This window comes from Hyperolius riggenbachi, chromosome 2, assembly GCF_040937935.1.
Source record: "Hyperolius riggenbachi isolate aHypRig1 chromosome 2, aHypRig1.pri, whole genome shotgun sequence".
In the NCBI taxonomy this organism is placed as follows: Eukaryota; Metazoa; Chordata; class Amphibia; order Anura; family Hyperoliidae; genus Hyperolius; species Hyperolius riggenbachi.
Genome location: NC_090647.1, coordinates 463,073,945 through 463,091,125, shown reverse-complemented (window position 1 = coordinate 463,091,125; position 17,181 = coordinate 463,073,945). Strand labels below are relative to the sequence as shown.

Genomic DNA, 17,181 nt, shown 5'->3' with positions numbered 1-17,181 from the left:
TTTATACTTACCTGGGACTTCCTCCAGCCCCATGAGGTGCTTAGGCTCCCTCACCATCCTCTCTGGTCACTTCATTGTCTTCTGATCCTTTCCGGTAATCCAGCCAGCTGCACTCTTCTGTGCATGCTTGCCTGTGCTCACTCCTGCAGGCGGGATCATTGTGCTCCTGCGCAGTAGCAGAGCGCTTCTGGGCACGTGGGCACGTCTGTGCATTCTCAGGAGCACACAACTGACCGCAACTGCCCAGTTTACCAGGGGAGATGGGAGGACGGCATGAGATCCCATGCACCTCTTGGGGCTGGAGGAATCCCCAGGTAAGTGTAAATATACCCTTTAGTCCCATCTCAGATACACTACCTATGGTGTGGCAATTAATGCTAAGATCCCCTGTATGCTTTGAATGCAGAGACACTAGACAGAAAATATGAACCCCCAATAATTGATTTGCTGTTTCTCTCATTGTCAAGCCAAGCTCTAAGGCTTGTGGACAAATTATTGCTGGTCCAGCTTTTGTATTACAGTAAAGTCCCTGGTATCTGGCAGGGATTGTTTGATGCCAGCTATGTTTAATTTTTGTTTGCTTGTGTCCTTTTTACATCAGCAGCTGCTTTGCTAAACCTTGATCTTTTTGAATATTAGCTGGTGATATTTGACATACTCACTGCATTTTGTGTTCTGAGAAATTAACTTCAATATGCTTTGTAAAATCACACAGATGGTCTGGCAAAGAAGTTTGGTCTCACACCGGAGCAGTTTGGTGAGAACTTGCGAGACAGTTACCAGCGACACGAAACTGAGCAGTTTCCAGCTGAGCCTTTGGAGCTTGCCAAGGATTATGTGTGCAGGTCAGTCGTTTGTCCTGGTTTTTACTTACATGTTTTTATACAGCGTTTGTTGTGGAGAAATGACAGTCGCAGTACATTGGATGTAAGATCCTGCATCTACTCACCATATGTCTTTGTTACATTGTTTGTTTATATCATGCATAACCTCATATCAATTAGATCTCATGCGTAGATGGTCAAAAAAAAGCCTGTAGGAAAAATTTACACTCAGTGAAAACATTTGCAGGTATCCCGATGTCTTGATATGCTGCTGCTTAGCTCCTAGAAAACCTCTGATATCCGCTGCAGGCTCTGATACGGTAATCCTCTTTAAAGAGAAACCGTTACCAAGGATTGAACTTAATCACAATCAGTAGCTGATACCCCCTTTTCCCACGAGAAATCTTTACCTTTTCACAAATTGATTATCAGGGGGCTATATATGGCTGATATTGTGGTGAAACCCCGCCCACAGTGTGATGTCAGGACCAGGAAAAGGGCTTATCTGTGACGATCGGGGACGAACTAGTCTTCAGGCACATCCATGGCCGTACTGCTCCTGTGCTAGTATGGCCCAGCCGCTCGTGCACGGCAATGCTCACGTGGGATCTGCACAGCTGCACTCGTGCCTGAAGAGAAGCATGGCCTGGATTTTTCAGAGGGTCCTGGTAAGGAGGATAAGAGAAACCACTACAGCACCCAAAGGCTTTCCTCGTCTTCATTTACCCTAGGTTAGCCTCTCAGGTTCCCTATAAACCATGTTACTTAGTGATTTGCAGCCAAACATCCATCAGTTCACCACCACCTTCCATTTTTCACACGTAATCAAACTGAATTTTCTTTTTAAAGTTTTTTTTAAACATGCACTTGTCATCTGCAGTTGTTCAAAATGTATTAACTTTAGCCTTGATTCACTGCTCCCAGACACCACTTGCAGCATTTGTCAATTTGCTAACACCCTCAATAGACCTGCATGGGAGTGTGTAATAAATACTGGTCATTCGTAAATGACAAGAATATGCACATTGACCTTTTTTGGAAATGGTCCCCAATGTAGGTGGGATTGACTGCAGCTCACGACTACAGTGCTACGAGCCTGGCAGGCATTTGTCAAGTATTTACAAGCAAAATCTGTAATAAGAGTATATTGCTTTATAGATCAGAGCGTCATTTTTAGAACATTTACGTATAAATACACAACCACTTTAGGTGACGTACAGTACTTGATGGCTATTTTTATGATGATCTTTGTGTTATGCGCTCTAAAGCAGAGAAAAATCTGGTCAAAATATTTTTGGGTGGACAAATTGCCACAAAAGAGGTCTCTACACACCTTTTCTCCACATGCTGTTTGTTTTGTTTTGTTTTTTGTTTTAAACCAACATTCCGCTTAACATAAATTTTTGTATTATTTCAGTATTTATTTTGACTTTCTCTTTTTGTTGTAGCCAATTCACAACACCTGAGTTGGTGCTGGAGGGGGCCCGATATATGGTTGCCCTGCAGATTGCTCGAGAACCTCTGGTTAGACAAGTTCTGAGACAGACCTTCCAGGAAAGGGGGAAAATCAATATTGTGCCAACAAAGAAAGGAAGAAAGGTGGGTTTCTTACATGGTTTACAAGGGTTTGTTTTTTTTGTGTGTTTTTGACTTTTTTCATACTTCTTTCATATTTATTCGTTTTTTTCATATTTGCAGGAAATTGATGAAGCTCATTTTGGGTATGCTTTCAAATATTTGAAAAATAAACCCGTAAAGGAGCTTCGAGATGATCATTACCTCAAGATGTGTATTGCTGAAGAGGAGGGTTTAATTACCATGGAGATCAACATCGATATGAAGGATGTGGAGGGGTAAGTTTATAAATGCAGGCCTGTGAAATATCTGCATTACCTTTAGGACATTGGAAGGTAAAGGGACCCACACCCTGCTTCACATGTTTAATAAATTAGATGTTAGATTCAATATAAAATTGAAAATCGAAGGACTTCTTGATCGGTCTGGTAACTGAACATATTGATGAGGAAAGTCCAGTCTCTGCAGAACAATATGTGCTAGTGTGAAAGCACTTTACTGAGAGCTGATACAATATCAAGTGGAGAAAGGTGGTAAACTATCGGATAGTAGTAGTTTACCAGTAGTAGGTGTGTGTTTGCCTTTGAAAAGGTGTTTTTCACTATTGTCTGTACTTCTTGACATGCAGTTTCTAACAAGTGTAATTGACTTGGGGATACATGAGAGCTGTAGGTAATGAGCCCTGTTGTATCTACAAATATCTTGCAGCCACTGGACTGAGTAGGTAGACCCCTTACCCAAGAGTAGACAGACATGACACCTGGAACCATATCAAATTAATTTTTCTTCTGAGTTTTCTCCCAGAATATACTTTCGCAAGTTATCAACAGAATACCTTTAAAGCCCCCAACAAGAAAGAAAATATTAAAAATAAACTTAAAGTGGTCCCAGGCCCATATGCAATTAACATTTTCTCCTGAGTTTTCTCTTAGGTGATATTTTCACAACTTATCAACCTTTTATCCGGGATTCTTATCACAGCTGATAACAGACACTTTTAGCAGTGAGGATGAAACAGAGAGCAGGTTAGGTGTTTTCTCTAATGTTCTTACTGATATATATGGTAAAATACACAAGTCTGCTTCTTCTCTGGTTCACTTTAAAGCGAAGATGAAAAATGATCTCCTAGCAGAAAATGTAGGAGAACAGGTGAGATGCATATGGGCCCTGAACTCTTGCACAGCACACAGTGAGGCCTGGAACCCACTACAAATCGCTATAGCAATTGCTAGCGTTTTTAATGAGTGTTTTGTAAGTGTTTTCTGGCAATTTTGATAGTGATTTTGAGAAGTGTAAGCTATTTGCCAGCGATTGTTTAGCGATTTGCGATTTTAATTCTGATTGGTCCTTTCAATGTATTATGATTTTATTTACAGTTTGCATTAATTTAAAATTGCACTCAAATAGCTGTGTGCAGTGATTCATGAGCGATTACACCAGCGTTTGTATACTTTACAGAAAAGCAAACGCCACCAAAATGCTGCATGTTCTGCGATAGTGATTTTGCTAATCGCAATCGCTCCAGTGGAATTTGGCCCATCCATTAACATTATCTGAGTGTTTAGGGAAATCGCTCCCTAAACACTCAAAAAATCGCTCTAGTGGGCTCCAGCCCTGAAAAGTGTTTATTCCACATATAGTTTGTTCTGTGTTCCTGTGCTTGTTTAGCCAGATCAAAGTATCCAATTAGTAGTTCTTATCAGCTTTGAATAGACTGCAAGAGCTAAGGAAAAAAGCAGTCCTAGAAGCTCAACTGCAATACTATGTGAAGCCAGGGAGTCAACCAGATCACACCCAGATCCTTCAAGGTGCAACAATCCACAGCAATAGAAGAAAAAGACTGGGTCTCATAGTGACAAGACAACCCTTGTCACTATGGTGCAATAAAATAGTGCTACAATTGCATTTATCCAGGTGGAGACCCAGTCTTTTTCTTCTATTGCTGTAGACTGCAAGAACTGCCAAGGCAGCTCTCCCCATACAGTAAGTACTGAGGCTTCACTCTTTCAGTGCTCCCTGCAAAGTGAAAACAACTTGTAAACTTTAGTATATAGCATTTCTGTACATTTTTTTTGTCCATAAAGGTTGTGCTGTAGCTAATAGTTTACAGAGGAAAGTCTGAGTTTAGTTCAACTTTAATATCTACTTTTAGTACTTTTTCCATTTCTTTTAGTGCTGAAAAGTATTTTTGTAGGCAATATGAAAAAATGATCTCCTGAGAGAAAACTCTGGTAAAAAAACTGAATTGAATAAGAGACCAGGGCTCAACCTTCTGGTATAATTCCTTGTGTTTATTGACATAATTTTACAGCAGGATTGGCACTATGGTTCAGGCTGCTTGCACTTTCTCAGGTGCCTTGAAGAAGGTGGATAGCCTGAAAAAAATGTTTTTTTTCCGATCTTAAAACCAGTTACTGCACTGGTTTCAAGTTTGGAGATGTGAGATATATGCTTTTTGTTTTCTTTTTGCTGACGTTAGTATTTCCAACTGTAAGTTATTGCATTTCGTTCTCATTTCCTTATTCTACAGCTTTGGCAATGACCAGACTTACTTTGAAGAGATCAAGCAGTTCTACTATAGGGATGAATTCAGCCACCAGGTACAAGAGTGGAACAGGCAGCGCACACTGGCCATTGAACGTGCTCTGAAGCAGTTCCTCTACCCTCAGATGGGGAAAGAGTTAAAAAGCAAACTTCTCCTGGAGGCTAAAGAATTTGTTATTAAGGTGAGAAAGGCAAATGCAGAACACAGAGGTGTCTGTAATATTTCTGTGGAGGGGAAAATCTCTAATCCTAAGACCAGGATTTTATCATGTGATTGTAAGAACAATTTACGTGACGTTCTTCTATCCTCAGGCATGCAGTCGTAAGCTGTACAACTGGCTGAAGGTGGCGCCCTACCGCCCTGAGCAGCAAGTAGAAGAAGATGATGACTTTATGGAGGAGAGCCAAGGAAAGGGAATCCGAGTTCTGGGCATGGCCTTCTCCTCAGCAAGGTACGTACCGTATTTTTCGCCATCTAAGATGTACTTTTTCTCCCCCAAAAAATGGGGAGAAAAAGTCCCTGTGTCCTATACCGCAAAGGCAGGGAATCACCGACTTCCGAATGCCCGCCGATACGACCCGCCATCATTGGGGATTCCCTGCCTGTCTCCTCGCTGTGCCTGGCTTCCCGTGTCATTAGAAGCCGGAACTAGAGGAAGCCGCATAGGGAAGCCGGATGTCTTCAATCGCCGCGGGCAACATGGAGGAGGTAAGCTGCTGACACTGCACGGGGGACCCGAAGACATAAGCAGGGGGCAGACCAGAGGACGCGGGGGGGAGCCAACAGGGCACAGAGGGGAGCCAACAGGGCACAGAGGGGAGCCAACAGGGCACAGAGGGGAGCCAACAGGGCACAGAGGGGAGCCAACAGGGCACAGAGGGGAGCCAACAGGGCACAGAGGGGAGCCAACAGGGCACAGAGGGGAGCCAACAGGGCACAGAGGGGAGCCAACAGGGCACAGAGGGGAGCCAACAGGGCACAGAGGGGAGCCAACAGGGCACAGAGGGGAGCCAACAGGGCACAGAAGAGGGGAGCCAACAGGGCACAGAAGAGGGGAGCCAACAGGGCACAGAAGAGGGGAGCCAACAGGGCACAGAAGAGGGGAGCCAACAGGGCACAGAAGAGGGGAGCCAACAGGGCACAGAAGAGGGGAGCCAACAGGGCACAGAAGAGGGGAGCCAACAGGGCACAGAAGAGGGGAGCCAACAGGGCACAGAAGAGGGGAGCCAACAGGGCACAGAAGAGGGGAGCCAACAGGGCACAGAAGGGGGGAGCCAACAGGGCACAGAAGGGGGGAGCCAACAGGGCACAGAAGGGGGGAGACAACAGGGCACAGAAGAGGGGAGCCAACAGGGCACAGAAGAGGGGAGCCAACAGGGCACAGAGGGGAGCCAACAGGGCACAGAGGGGAGCCAACAGGGCACAGAGGGGAGCCAACAGGGCACAGAAGAGGGGAGCCAACAGGGCACAGAAGAGGGGAGCCAACAGGGCACAGAAGAGGGGAGCCAACAGGGCACAGAAGGGGGGAGACAACAGGGCACAGAAGAGGGGAGACAACAGGGCACAGAAGAGGGGAGACAACAGGGCACAGAAGAGGGGAGACAACAGGGCACAGAGGGGAGCCAACAGGGCACAGAAGAGGGGAGCCAACAGGGCACAGAAGAGGGGAGCCAACAGGGCACAGAAGGGGGGAGACAACAGGGCACAGAAGGGGGGAGCCAACAGGGCACAGAAGAGGGGAGCCAACAGGGCACAGAAGAGGGGAGCCAACAGGGCACAGAAGAGGGGAGCCAACAGGGCACAGAAGAGGGGAGCCAACAGGGCACAGAAGAGGGGAGCCAACAGGGCACAGAAGAGGGGAGCCAACAGGGCACAGAAGGGGGGAGACAACAGGGCACAGAAGGGGGGAGACAACAGGGCACAGAAGGGGGGAGACAACAGGGCACAGAAGGGGGGAGACAACAGGGCACAGAAGGGGGGAGACAACAGGGCACAGAAGGGGGGAGACAACAGGGCACAGAAGGGGGGAGACAACAGGGCACAGAGGGGAGACCACAGGGCACAGGGGGGGGGGGAGTTCACAGGGCACAGGGTAGGAGACCAGAGGACACTTGGGGGTAGACAGGGTGAGATGAGGACACTTGGGGGTAGACAGGGTGAGATGAGGACACTTGGGGGTAGACAGGGTGAGATGAGGACACTTGGGGGTAGACAGGGTGAGATGAGGACACTTGGGGGTAGACAGGGTGAGATGAGGACACTTGGGGGTAGACAGGGTGAGATGAGGACACTTGGGGGTAGACAGGGTGAGATGAGGACACTTGGGGGTAGACAGGGTGAGATGAGGACACTTGGGGGTAGACAGGGTGAGATGAGGACACTTGGGGGTAGACAGGGTGAGATGAGGACACTTGGGGGTAGACAGGGTGAGATGAGGACACTTGGGGGTAGACAGGGTGAGATGAGGACACTTGGGGGTAGACAGGGTGAGATGAGGACACTTGGGGTAGACAGGGTGAGATAAGAGGACACTTGGGGTAGACAGGATGACACCATTTGGGGGAGGGCATGTACAAGACGCTCTTGAAATATGGACAGACCAGATTTAGTTTATATATTTTTTTTTCCCCAGTTTTTTGCCCTCTAAACCTGGGTGCGTCTTATATTCCGGAGCATCTTATACGGTGAAAAATACGGGTAAATATAAATCTTGGCACTAGTCTAGTTTAGGGGACCCAGCAGCAAACCTCAAAGGGAACCGTTCTCCAATCGCAGCACCCTCTACACAGCATGAAGCGTTGTGACTGGCTGAATAGTGTGTGCATAGTTTACCTCAACCTATCTGAAACCTAGCAGTTCAAGAGGGTGCTGTCCATCCAATCACTTAGTGGAATTTCCCTATGATGATTACTGCTGAGTCCCCTAAACTAGACTAGTACCCAAATCTTTACAGATCCCATAGCCCCATCATCCCATTCATCGCATTTCCATTTTAGCTTGTATACAGAATTGTACTCAGTTCTTTTTGACATAGCGATTACAATCTCCACTCTAATACCTTGGCTCTTCCTATACTTGTTTTTCAGGGACCACCCTGTGTTTTGCTCACTTATTAACGGTGAAGGTGAAGTCACTGACTTCCTTCGTCTGCCATATTTTACAAAGCGTAAGAATGCTTGGAGGGAGGAGGAGAGAGAGAGAAAGGTGAGTGTTGGCCTCGGTAGGGAATAATTCATATGCACTTATGTATTGAACTTGTTAATTAACAATATTATCATTCACTTGCTGCAGACTACAGACATTGAAACCATGAAAAAGTTCTTGATAGCCAAGAAGCCACATGTTGTCGCCATTGCCAGCGAGAATCGGTAAGACTGCCTTTCAGATCTCTTGATGAGAAACCGCTGTTTTGTGACTAAATTGGGGTTAAACATTTGGACACCAGGCAAGTGTCTGTAACATCTTCAGTAATTCTCAATATATTGTCAGCTTCTTGGCTTAAAGTGTACCTGAACTCTTGCACAGGTCAGAAAGAAAACAGAGAAATGCACCCTGTATGTATTTAGAGCATTTAGCCTGTCTAATTCCCCCTCATCTGTGACAAATCACAAGTGTAATTTGATCTCTCAGTTGTGTCGGCTGGCTGCCTCGGCAGAGCAGCTAATTTGTAAACACTGGATAAGCTATGTCTGCTTCCATGAAAGCACTAAGTAGACACACTGCAGATTTATTGCAGGATTTGTATTAGCTGTAACAAACAAATGGTTATTCTTTAAATACCATTATGCTGTTGTTTATCTTTTAGAGCCGAGCGGAAGTTCTCAGTTCAGGTCCACTTTAAATAAATAGTTGCATCAGGCTATATTTTTTGATGTGTGTCCAAATTCAGACATTCATATCGACATTTTTTATTTTCTTCACTCCCATACCCATTACAGAGGGGTCTGGCAGTGCTGCATATGATAGGGATGTAGTGCACTTTTTCTTTTTTTTTTCTTTTTTTTTTTTTTAAGGAGCCTGAGGTGAAAGACATGAAGGCTGACATATTTATTTCCTTTAAAACAGTACCAGTTGCCTAGCATACTGCATATCTCTTTGGCTGCAGTAGTGTCTGACACACTCAGCCAGAAACAAGCATGTCGCTAATCTTGTCAGATATCGTCAGAAATACCTGATTTGCATGCTTGTTCAAGGTGTATTGCTAAAAGTATTAGAGGTAATGTGCCAGGCAAGTTGCATTGTTTAAAAGGAAATACGTATTTCAGCTGGCATATGTCTCTCACCTCGGGTTCCCTTTAAAATACTTTTGTAGCTGACACTTTCTGGGAGGGACTGTAGTGAAGCATCTGGGAAGCTGTGGTCATAGCTATCATACGACTTTGGCCTTGTTCACATTACAACACACAGATGGCCATGCGACCGGAACGCAACGCACAAGATCGCACAACATCTGCATTTGCGTGCATTGCGTGGCTGATTCTATTCACTGAAAGTGAATGGGTCAGCCACCCGTTTCAGGAAAAAATGCGTGCAGCATGCGTTTGCGCACCGCACTGGTCCGGAAGGCATGCATTGTGAACATCAGACATTGCAGTCTATGCACTGATGTCGTGCATTTCTGCCTCCTGCATGTGTTGCGGAAATCTGGGCGGCAACGCATGCAATGTGAACAGGGTCTTTATCTTGTTGGAAAAATGGTTTTTGCCCAAATTTATTTTAAGTATAGGCCAGTAGGTGGTGGTACAGCATGGAAGAATAACTGATTGCATTTAAGTCTGTTTTTGTATTTAAAGTTGTTTTTTTTCTGTTTTTTTTCTTGTGGTTTTGTTACTTTAGGGATGCACAGATGATGATCGATGATGTTAAACGTATTGTTCATGACCTTGAACAAGGACAGCAAATGTCTACTATTGGAGTGGAGATGATTGACAATGAACTGGCTGTTTTGTATATGAACAGTAAAAAGTCAGAAGTGAGTATTACAAATTGGATGTACCATGATCAGTCAAAACATTTAGTGCCACAAAACTGAAAAACGCCAGCGGAATCACACGCATAAGGGTGTTCCCTGCCTAAGGTTTCATTATGTGCTACATTAGGTTTTCTATGGGAATACACCAAACAGGTTAACTTTAGTTTTCCATCGGTGAGCCTCAGCAGCCTATGACCTTATTCCTGGTTTGCCTATTGACCTTCCTTGGACCACTCTTAATGGATACTAACAAATGCATACAGGAAATGTCCCAGAAGACTTGCCATTTAGAAAATCCTCTGACCCACTGATGTAGCCAACACAAAGTCATTCAGATCTTAACGCTTGTCTTTTTTCTTGCTTCTAACACGTTAAAGAACTGACAGTTCACTTGCTGCCTTATATATACCACCCTGTGACAGGTTTTTTTGTAACAAGATATCCCCGTTACCTGAAATTCAGGCATCCGGGCATCTCAGCTAACCGGCATGCCTGATGGGTAACGGGGACCCTTTTTTACAATGTTCTGGGGGTTTGCCCAGCCACAAAATACTGAGCCTCCACCGATCCTCCAGCAACATCCTGCATCACCTCGCGGGCTGCTAGTGGCGTCCGTGCATGCGAGGTGGAGTGTCACATGACCTGGTGTGGGTCAGGTGACACTCCGGCTTCCATGCACTGGAGAAGCCGGAAACCTGCTAGGAGCCCGCGAGGTGATGCAGGTCGTTGCTGGAGGGGTGAGTATTCAGCCTGCACCTGGGGGTAGATTAGTGCTTTTTTGGCTGGTTGCTCAAGCAACAGGCAAGCACATGTATCCAGCATCAGGCAATCCCCACTGGTGCGGAATACTGGGGACTCTGCTGTAATTAATCAGTGTTAGTCACTTCACTCGCTAGTGTTGCATCTCATTTGTATGCTGGCCATTGCATGAAAATCTCACATTTTAAATATTCAGCTGTTACCTTTCCATGTAGAATGTTATGTTTTCTCCTTTCCTTTCGTTTGGTCAGTTTCCATTATACGGATCTAATATTTAGCTGTCTTCTCCTGCAGAGTGATTTTAGAGACTACCCCCCAGTTTTACGTCAGGCGGTTTCCATTGCCCGCCGTATCCAGGACCCTCTGATTGAATTTGCACAAGTCTGCAGTTCAGATGACGACATCCTGTGTCTGAAACTTCATCCTTTACAGGTAACATTGAGCTCTGCTTTCAGCATGGTAGACTTTTTATGTACTTTAACAACAACTTACCCCTAATTCTTTTTTTCTTTTCTTAGGAGCATGTAGTGAAAGAGGAACTGCTAAATTCCTTGTACTGTGAGTTTATCAATAGAGTGAATGAGGTGGGAGTGGATGTGAACAGGGCTATCGCTCACCCATATACCCAGTCCCTCATCCAGTATGTTTGTGGCCTTGGACCACGTAAAGGCACTCATCTTCTGAAGGCAAGTATAAACAGCTTTCTGCTGCAAACAGTAAAATACCAAGTAACAACCCATTGTTGAGGTATCTTTTCTGTATTATCCACTCTATACTGTTTGTGTTACTGCATATTTTTGATATTACAATATTGTAGTAAACTGCTGTAGCAGTAGTAGTTTAGGACACTTTAAAAACAAATACAGCAGAATCTCATAGTAAACTCTGATATAGTAAACCTCTGGTAATAGTAAACTCAGTCCTCAGGTCCCAGCAAATGTCTATAAATATACAATGTATGACCAATTCTGATATAGTAAACTACTTTTCCTGGTCCCTTGGAGTGTACTATAAAGGGATTTGTCTGTAGTTACACACTAATTACCTTGTACATGTTGTGTTGAAGTATTTTATTTGTCACCCTCATAGATTCTTAAGCAGAACAATACACGTCTAGAAAACCGTACCCAGCTTGTTACAATGTGTCACATGGGCCCTAAGGTCTTTATCAACTGTGCTGGTTTTATCAAGATTGACACCAACTCTCTTGGTGATAGGTAAGTGTGTTTTGTTTTGTAAAAACCTTGCCAGAGAAATCTGAATAAAAAGGCTCAGAGAAAAGGTTTGTGGGGAGGTTGGTTTTGCTAGTGTGTGTTTGGGTTTTCACATCTAGAAGTTATGCCACAGTAGCACCGGACTGGGAAAGATCACACCACAGGAAATGCAGACAATTCCTCCCAAGCCATTTTTGCTTTTGTCAGCAATAGATTGCAGGTTGCTTTTTCGCATTAATTTTTGTATTGCGGCAAAATGCCTGCAATTTCAACAAGTCTCATCCTTGCCTCAAAGTTCTCTGCAGCTTTACTTAGTAAAATTAGAGCATGATGATCTTTCACAGAAAACTGCTTTATTTTCATTTTGCTTTTGTTGGTTTTGCCAACAAAGTCCTTTCCAGAGCTATGCACTTGAAGTTTTTCTTCAGTCCATACTGTACATTGAGAATTCTGAACCACCATCATTACTGCAGGGCAGGCTTACTAGCTAGATGTCCTATCTATGGACACTAAGCCAACCATGCTTTTAAAAAGATTTTTTTTTAAAGCGGAATATAACCCTGCATTTCAACTTTGCTCTAAAACATTATTTACAGTATATTATATGCAACCAGCATTTTTTTTTTACTAGACCAGCATTGGAAGGGTTACACAGAGCTTTAAAGTTCCTGGAGAGAACTGCAGACGCATGTGACTCACTCTCTCTGACTGAGAAGGAGCTGGAGGACAGCCAAAGAGTGTGTAACATTTATCACTTGTTACATTCTATTTAGTTAAATGTATCTATCTGAACTTCTGCATATCTCTCCATGGAACTTTAACCCTCTGTGTTTAACCCTTCCAATGCTGGTGTAGTAAAAAAAAATGCTGGTTGCATGTAATATGCTGTAAATAATGTTTTAGAGCAAAGTTGAAATGCAGGGTTATATTCCGCTTTAAGAGGTTTGTGTGCCCCAAAAACTTGGCTGTAGAAAGTCCAGTGGTAGGTAACTGTATATTTTACTGTTGGATCTCTTAGGTCGTCAGTGCCACCTGACTTGGTGATGGTTTTGCTTGAATTATGAATTATGCTTTCTGTAGAGACAACTTGACCCAAAGGGACTTTTTTACAGTTCCATCACATGGGACCACAACTGATTGCTCTTCAGCTGAGAAAAAAATATAGTAAAATTATTACTGTAATTGATACTTTTTATGTTACATCCTAAAATGAAGGCATTTTTCCATTCCAGTACGGATTCCTATATTGAAGTACTTGATGGTTCTCGAGTACACCCTGAAACCTACGAGTGGGCCCGCAAAATGGCTGTGGATGCTTTAGAGTATGATGAGTCTGCGGAAGATGCTAATCCTGCGGGAGCTCTGGAAGAGATTCTAGAAAATCCAGAGAGATTGAAGGACCTGGATTTGGATGCGTTTGCTGAAGAACTCGAGAGACAGGTTCATTTATTTTTCTACAGATAACTACAATACTTGCCTTTAGCAGATAATGTCCAGTTTGGCAGAGGTTTACATTTCCAGGGTCTTTATTGGATGTTCCGTGTAATCACAGTAAACGTCACTGCTTTTCACTGCAAATCTCATATACAAAGTAACCTAGTGTCAAAACCTAGAGCCAGAACATGGGGGTTGAAGAGAAAGCCTTTTGAAGGCCACCATATATTATGCTACCTACATGCTCTGGAATGAACTTTGCTGTGGTAGATAATCCCGCCATGGCTTAGAATAGTGAGTGACTCCAATGGTGTACAGTGGCCCCTTTACATCTGCCAAACATCCAGCATGCCTTATCTTTAGAGATCCCCAATGTCTGAGCTCTGCCCGATCTCAATGTTCTCCCCACTCCCCCACCTGAGGGAATCCACTTTGTTGTGTGTCACTTGCTCTTCCTGTGCCCCCCTTCATATGAATTCTGCTTTTGTTTATCAAGCTTGTTGTACTCTACTGGACACAAGCAGTTTTCATTCTGATGCTCAGTAGATTGTTGTAGCAGGCCTAACACTAGGCACCGGCAGGGGTGGAGTATTACACATTGAGGCATGACCAGGCAGCCTTCAGTGACCTTTATGTTAATTTGTATGCAGCGTGAGACCTGTGCCCAAATGCCAGAGCTTAGCTGTTCCTTGGCATCATCAGATGTCTTGGAGGTAGACTAATAGATAATGTGAAGCATAGAATCTACATAAACAAAACCGCCCTATATAACCTGTATAATCAATGCTCACATTTAAACATACATCTCCATTGAGATGACCAGTTAGAATTCCAGTTTTAACTTCGTAGTTGCTAGTATTTTTATTTGTAATGAGAGCCAGCTAATTTTTTTTTGCTTGTTAGATATAGGACATTATTTTTGTGTATGCATTTATTAATTTGACCAATTCTATTTTTTTTTTTTTGTATGGAAACAAACCTGTGGTGCTTCTCCATCTTTTGCTGTACCCTTTCTGGCCTAATTGCCCCTAATATAAATCCATAAACCATCAGATGGTCTCTCTCATTGTCTTAATGTGTGCTGTGATGTTAACTGAGAAATGAGCATAATGGCCACATAGCTCTTGATTTTGGGGGGGGGGGGGGGGGCGCTTAGGTTTAAAGCAGAATAACACTTTTGTCTTAAAGAAAATCTTAAGTGATGTGGAGACATTGTTTAATTTACGTTGGGCTTTCTCGAGCCCCTTGTAATTCTTCAGATACCTCTGTCTTCCCGGTTCGTTCCTTTGTGCTGCTATCAGCCCAGTAAAGTCGTGGACTACTGCACATACACGCCCCAATGCCTCCTCCATCCTGCTCTTGGCGTTGGGAGCATTTTGTACATGCACAGTTGCAAAGTTTACGAACTGCAATTGGGGTTACCGTGGCACAGGCAAGGGTACCGGGAGGATAGCAAGGGACCTAAAGGACTACAGAGGGCAGGAAGAAGCCCCAGGTACGTTAAATAGATCTTCAACTCATCACTTAAGATTTATTTTAATGACCCAAAATTGGATGACCTCCTCATTATTGAGGAAAGATAACCCTGCTTGTTTTTGGCCCTGTTTCCTGTCTGTTTCTGACACTTAAAGCGGACCCAAACCAAACATTTTTTTTAATTCAAAATATTTAGTTGCACCACTCTGACACATACAAGTATAAATAAACACTCCTTCAAGCCTATGAGCATTTCAGTGCATGCTTTTCACCCTCCTCTTTGCACAACTAGGATTATACAGGTGGCAGCCATTAGCAATTCCTCCTTTGCTGGACACCATCTACTCCACCAGTTTGCCGGATTATTTGCCGGCAATATGAAAGGAAGGGAGGGGTTTCTCCAATAAATGTAAAATATTTTATATCTGTCATCATGCAGCTGAAAAAAAGGCTGCTATTTATTATTATAATTTAGAAAATAGATTTTATTTCTAAAATCCTGTATTTTTAGTTTGGGTCCACTTTAAGTTATGTAACTTGCTCTAAATCATACCAAGTTACTAAACTGTCTTTCTCCCTACAGGGTTACGGTGATAAGCACATTACACTGTATGACATACGAGCTGAACTCAGCTGCAGGTACAAAGACCTTCGTACAACATTCAGGTCGCCTAACCCAGAGGAGGTCTTCAACGTGCTGACCAGAGAAACTCCAGAGACTTTCTACATAGGTAACTGTGCTTCCTATTTCACGTTGTCCTCATTGCATTTTTCTCACAAAATGCACCGTCCATATTATTTATAGGTGGCTATTTCCCTGTATATTCTCCTAGGTTTAATGAACTTTATTATTTTCTTTAGGTAAATTGATTACCTGTAATGTTACGGGTATTGCACACAGGCGGCCTCAAGGAGAAAGTTATGACCAGGCCATCAGGAATGATGAGACAGGACTTTGGCAGTGCCCATTTTGCCAGCAGGATAATTTTCCAGAGCTCAGTGAGGTATACAGTCTAGGAAACTCAAGGTTGTACATGGACTTAACCACCATAGTTTGTAAGGTAATCATCTGATCAATTGTGTTGTAGGTATGGAATCATTTTGACAGCGGCTCCTGTCCTGGTCAAGCTATTGGTGTTAAAACTAGGCTAGACAATGGTGTGACGGGCTTCATCCCAACCAAGTTTATTAGTGATAAAGTGGTGAAGAGGCCTGAGGAACGAGTAAAGGTACGTGTCTGAGGCCGTATCATAGAGACTTGATTAGCATCTACGATGCTTTAAGTCAAAATACAAATCTGTATCTTGTAATATATAGGTGGGCATGACTGTCCATTGCCGAATCATGAAAATCAACATCGAGAAGTTCAGTGTGGATATGACATGCAGAACCTCTGATTTGATGGACAAAAACAATGAGTGGAAGCTACCAAAAGACACTTATTATGACTTTGATACAGAGTCGGCGCATCTCAAACAAGATGAAGAGTTGAAGAAGAAACAGCAACGCACAAGTGAGTACTCTGTCCTGGCTGCCTACACATTGGAATTATGTTTCTGGGTGTGCAGGATCATTTATAGTCATACAAGCAGTAGATTTTTGTGCCTGAAATAATTGTTCTTGTTGGAGTTGGGTGAAGCTTTAGTAATAATTGTTCTCAGCCAATCTCTTCTATGAAGGTGGGAAAATTATTTAGAGATGCCCCACTGCATGTACGACAAGACTCAGCCAAAACATTTCCAGTTTAGCAAATTACAGGAGCAGGTATCAGCAGTTTGGGGACACCTGTTCACTTGCTAGATTTTTACCTGATTGGGAGAAAAAAAATCTAATAAGTACATGTAGTGTAAAGTGTGCCTTTAATGTAAGAATGTGGCGTATTTTGCCTGTTATCTGTAGACATGCAGAGAGAGTACATTTTCTTTAAAGCAAACCTGTAAAAATAAACTTGTGAGATAATTAATCGTATGTGTAGTAAATGGTAAATAGCACTCTTCTGAAGTCCCTGATTCTTACTATTCAGTTTGGGGGTTAAAATTCTACATCTGAAGTATGAATAGCAAATATGTTAGTATGACATAAAATATTGATCATTCAGCTTCCTAGCACAGAAATTATGAATTGTAGAGCTTTTCATAACTATACAGCTGCCAGGAGTCTTTGCATAGCCAGACACAAATTACTTTTCAGGAGCGCTACCACTGCATGCACTAGTGTATTAACCTTTGCAATGAGTGATACTGCATATACAGGGAGTGCAGAATTATTAGGCAAATGAGTATTTTGACCACATCATCCTCTTTATGCATGTTGTCTTACTCCAAGCTGTATAGGCTCGAAAGCCTACTACCAATTAAGCATATTAGGTGATGTGCATCTCTG

General features: G+C 43.4%; 1 protein-coding gene across 1 annotated transcript in view; it reads left to right on the top strand.

Annotated features, from left to right (window-relative positions):
• SUPT6H (SPT6 homolog, histone chaperone and transcription elongation factor) overlaps positions 1-17,181 on the top strand; it is a 76,815-nt gene that overhangs the window by 42,759 nt on the left and 16,875 nt on the right. The window contains exons 14-29 of the mRNA XM_068270151.1: positions 716-845; positions 2,273-2,423; positions 2,523-2,677; positions 4,930-5,125; positions 5,256-5,395; positions 8,031-8,148; positions 8,236-8,312; positions 9,781-9,916; positions 10,970-11,107; positions 11,194-11,361; positions 11,765-11,892; positions 13,122-13,329; positions 15,383-15,530; positions 15,661-15,803; positions 15,888-16,028; positions 16,117-16,312. Of these exons, the coding sequence (XP_068126252.1) occupies positions 716-845; positions 2,273-2,423; positions 2,523-2,677; positions 4,930-5,125; positions 5,256-5,395; positions 8,031-8,148; positions 8,236-8,312; positions 9,781-9,916; positions 10,970-11,107; positions 11,194-11,361; positions 11,765-11,892; positions 13,122-13,329; positions 15,383-15,530; positions 15,661-15,803; positions 15,888-16,028; positions 16,117-16,312 (2,373 nt within the window). The remainder of the gene's footprint in view (positions 1-715; positions 846-2,272; positions 2,424-2,522; positions 2,678-4,929; positions 5,126-5,255; positions 5,396-8,030; positions 8,149-8,235; positions 8,313-9,780; positions 9,917-10,969; positions 11,108-11,193; positions 11,362-11,764; positions 11,893-13,121; positions 13,330-15,382; positions 15,531-15,660; positions 15,804-15,887; positions 16,029-16,116; positions 16,313-17,181) is intronic.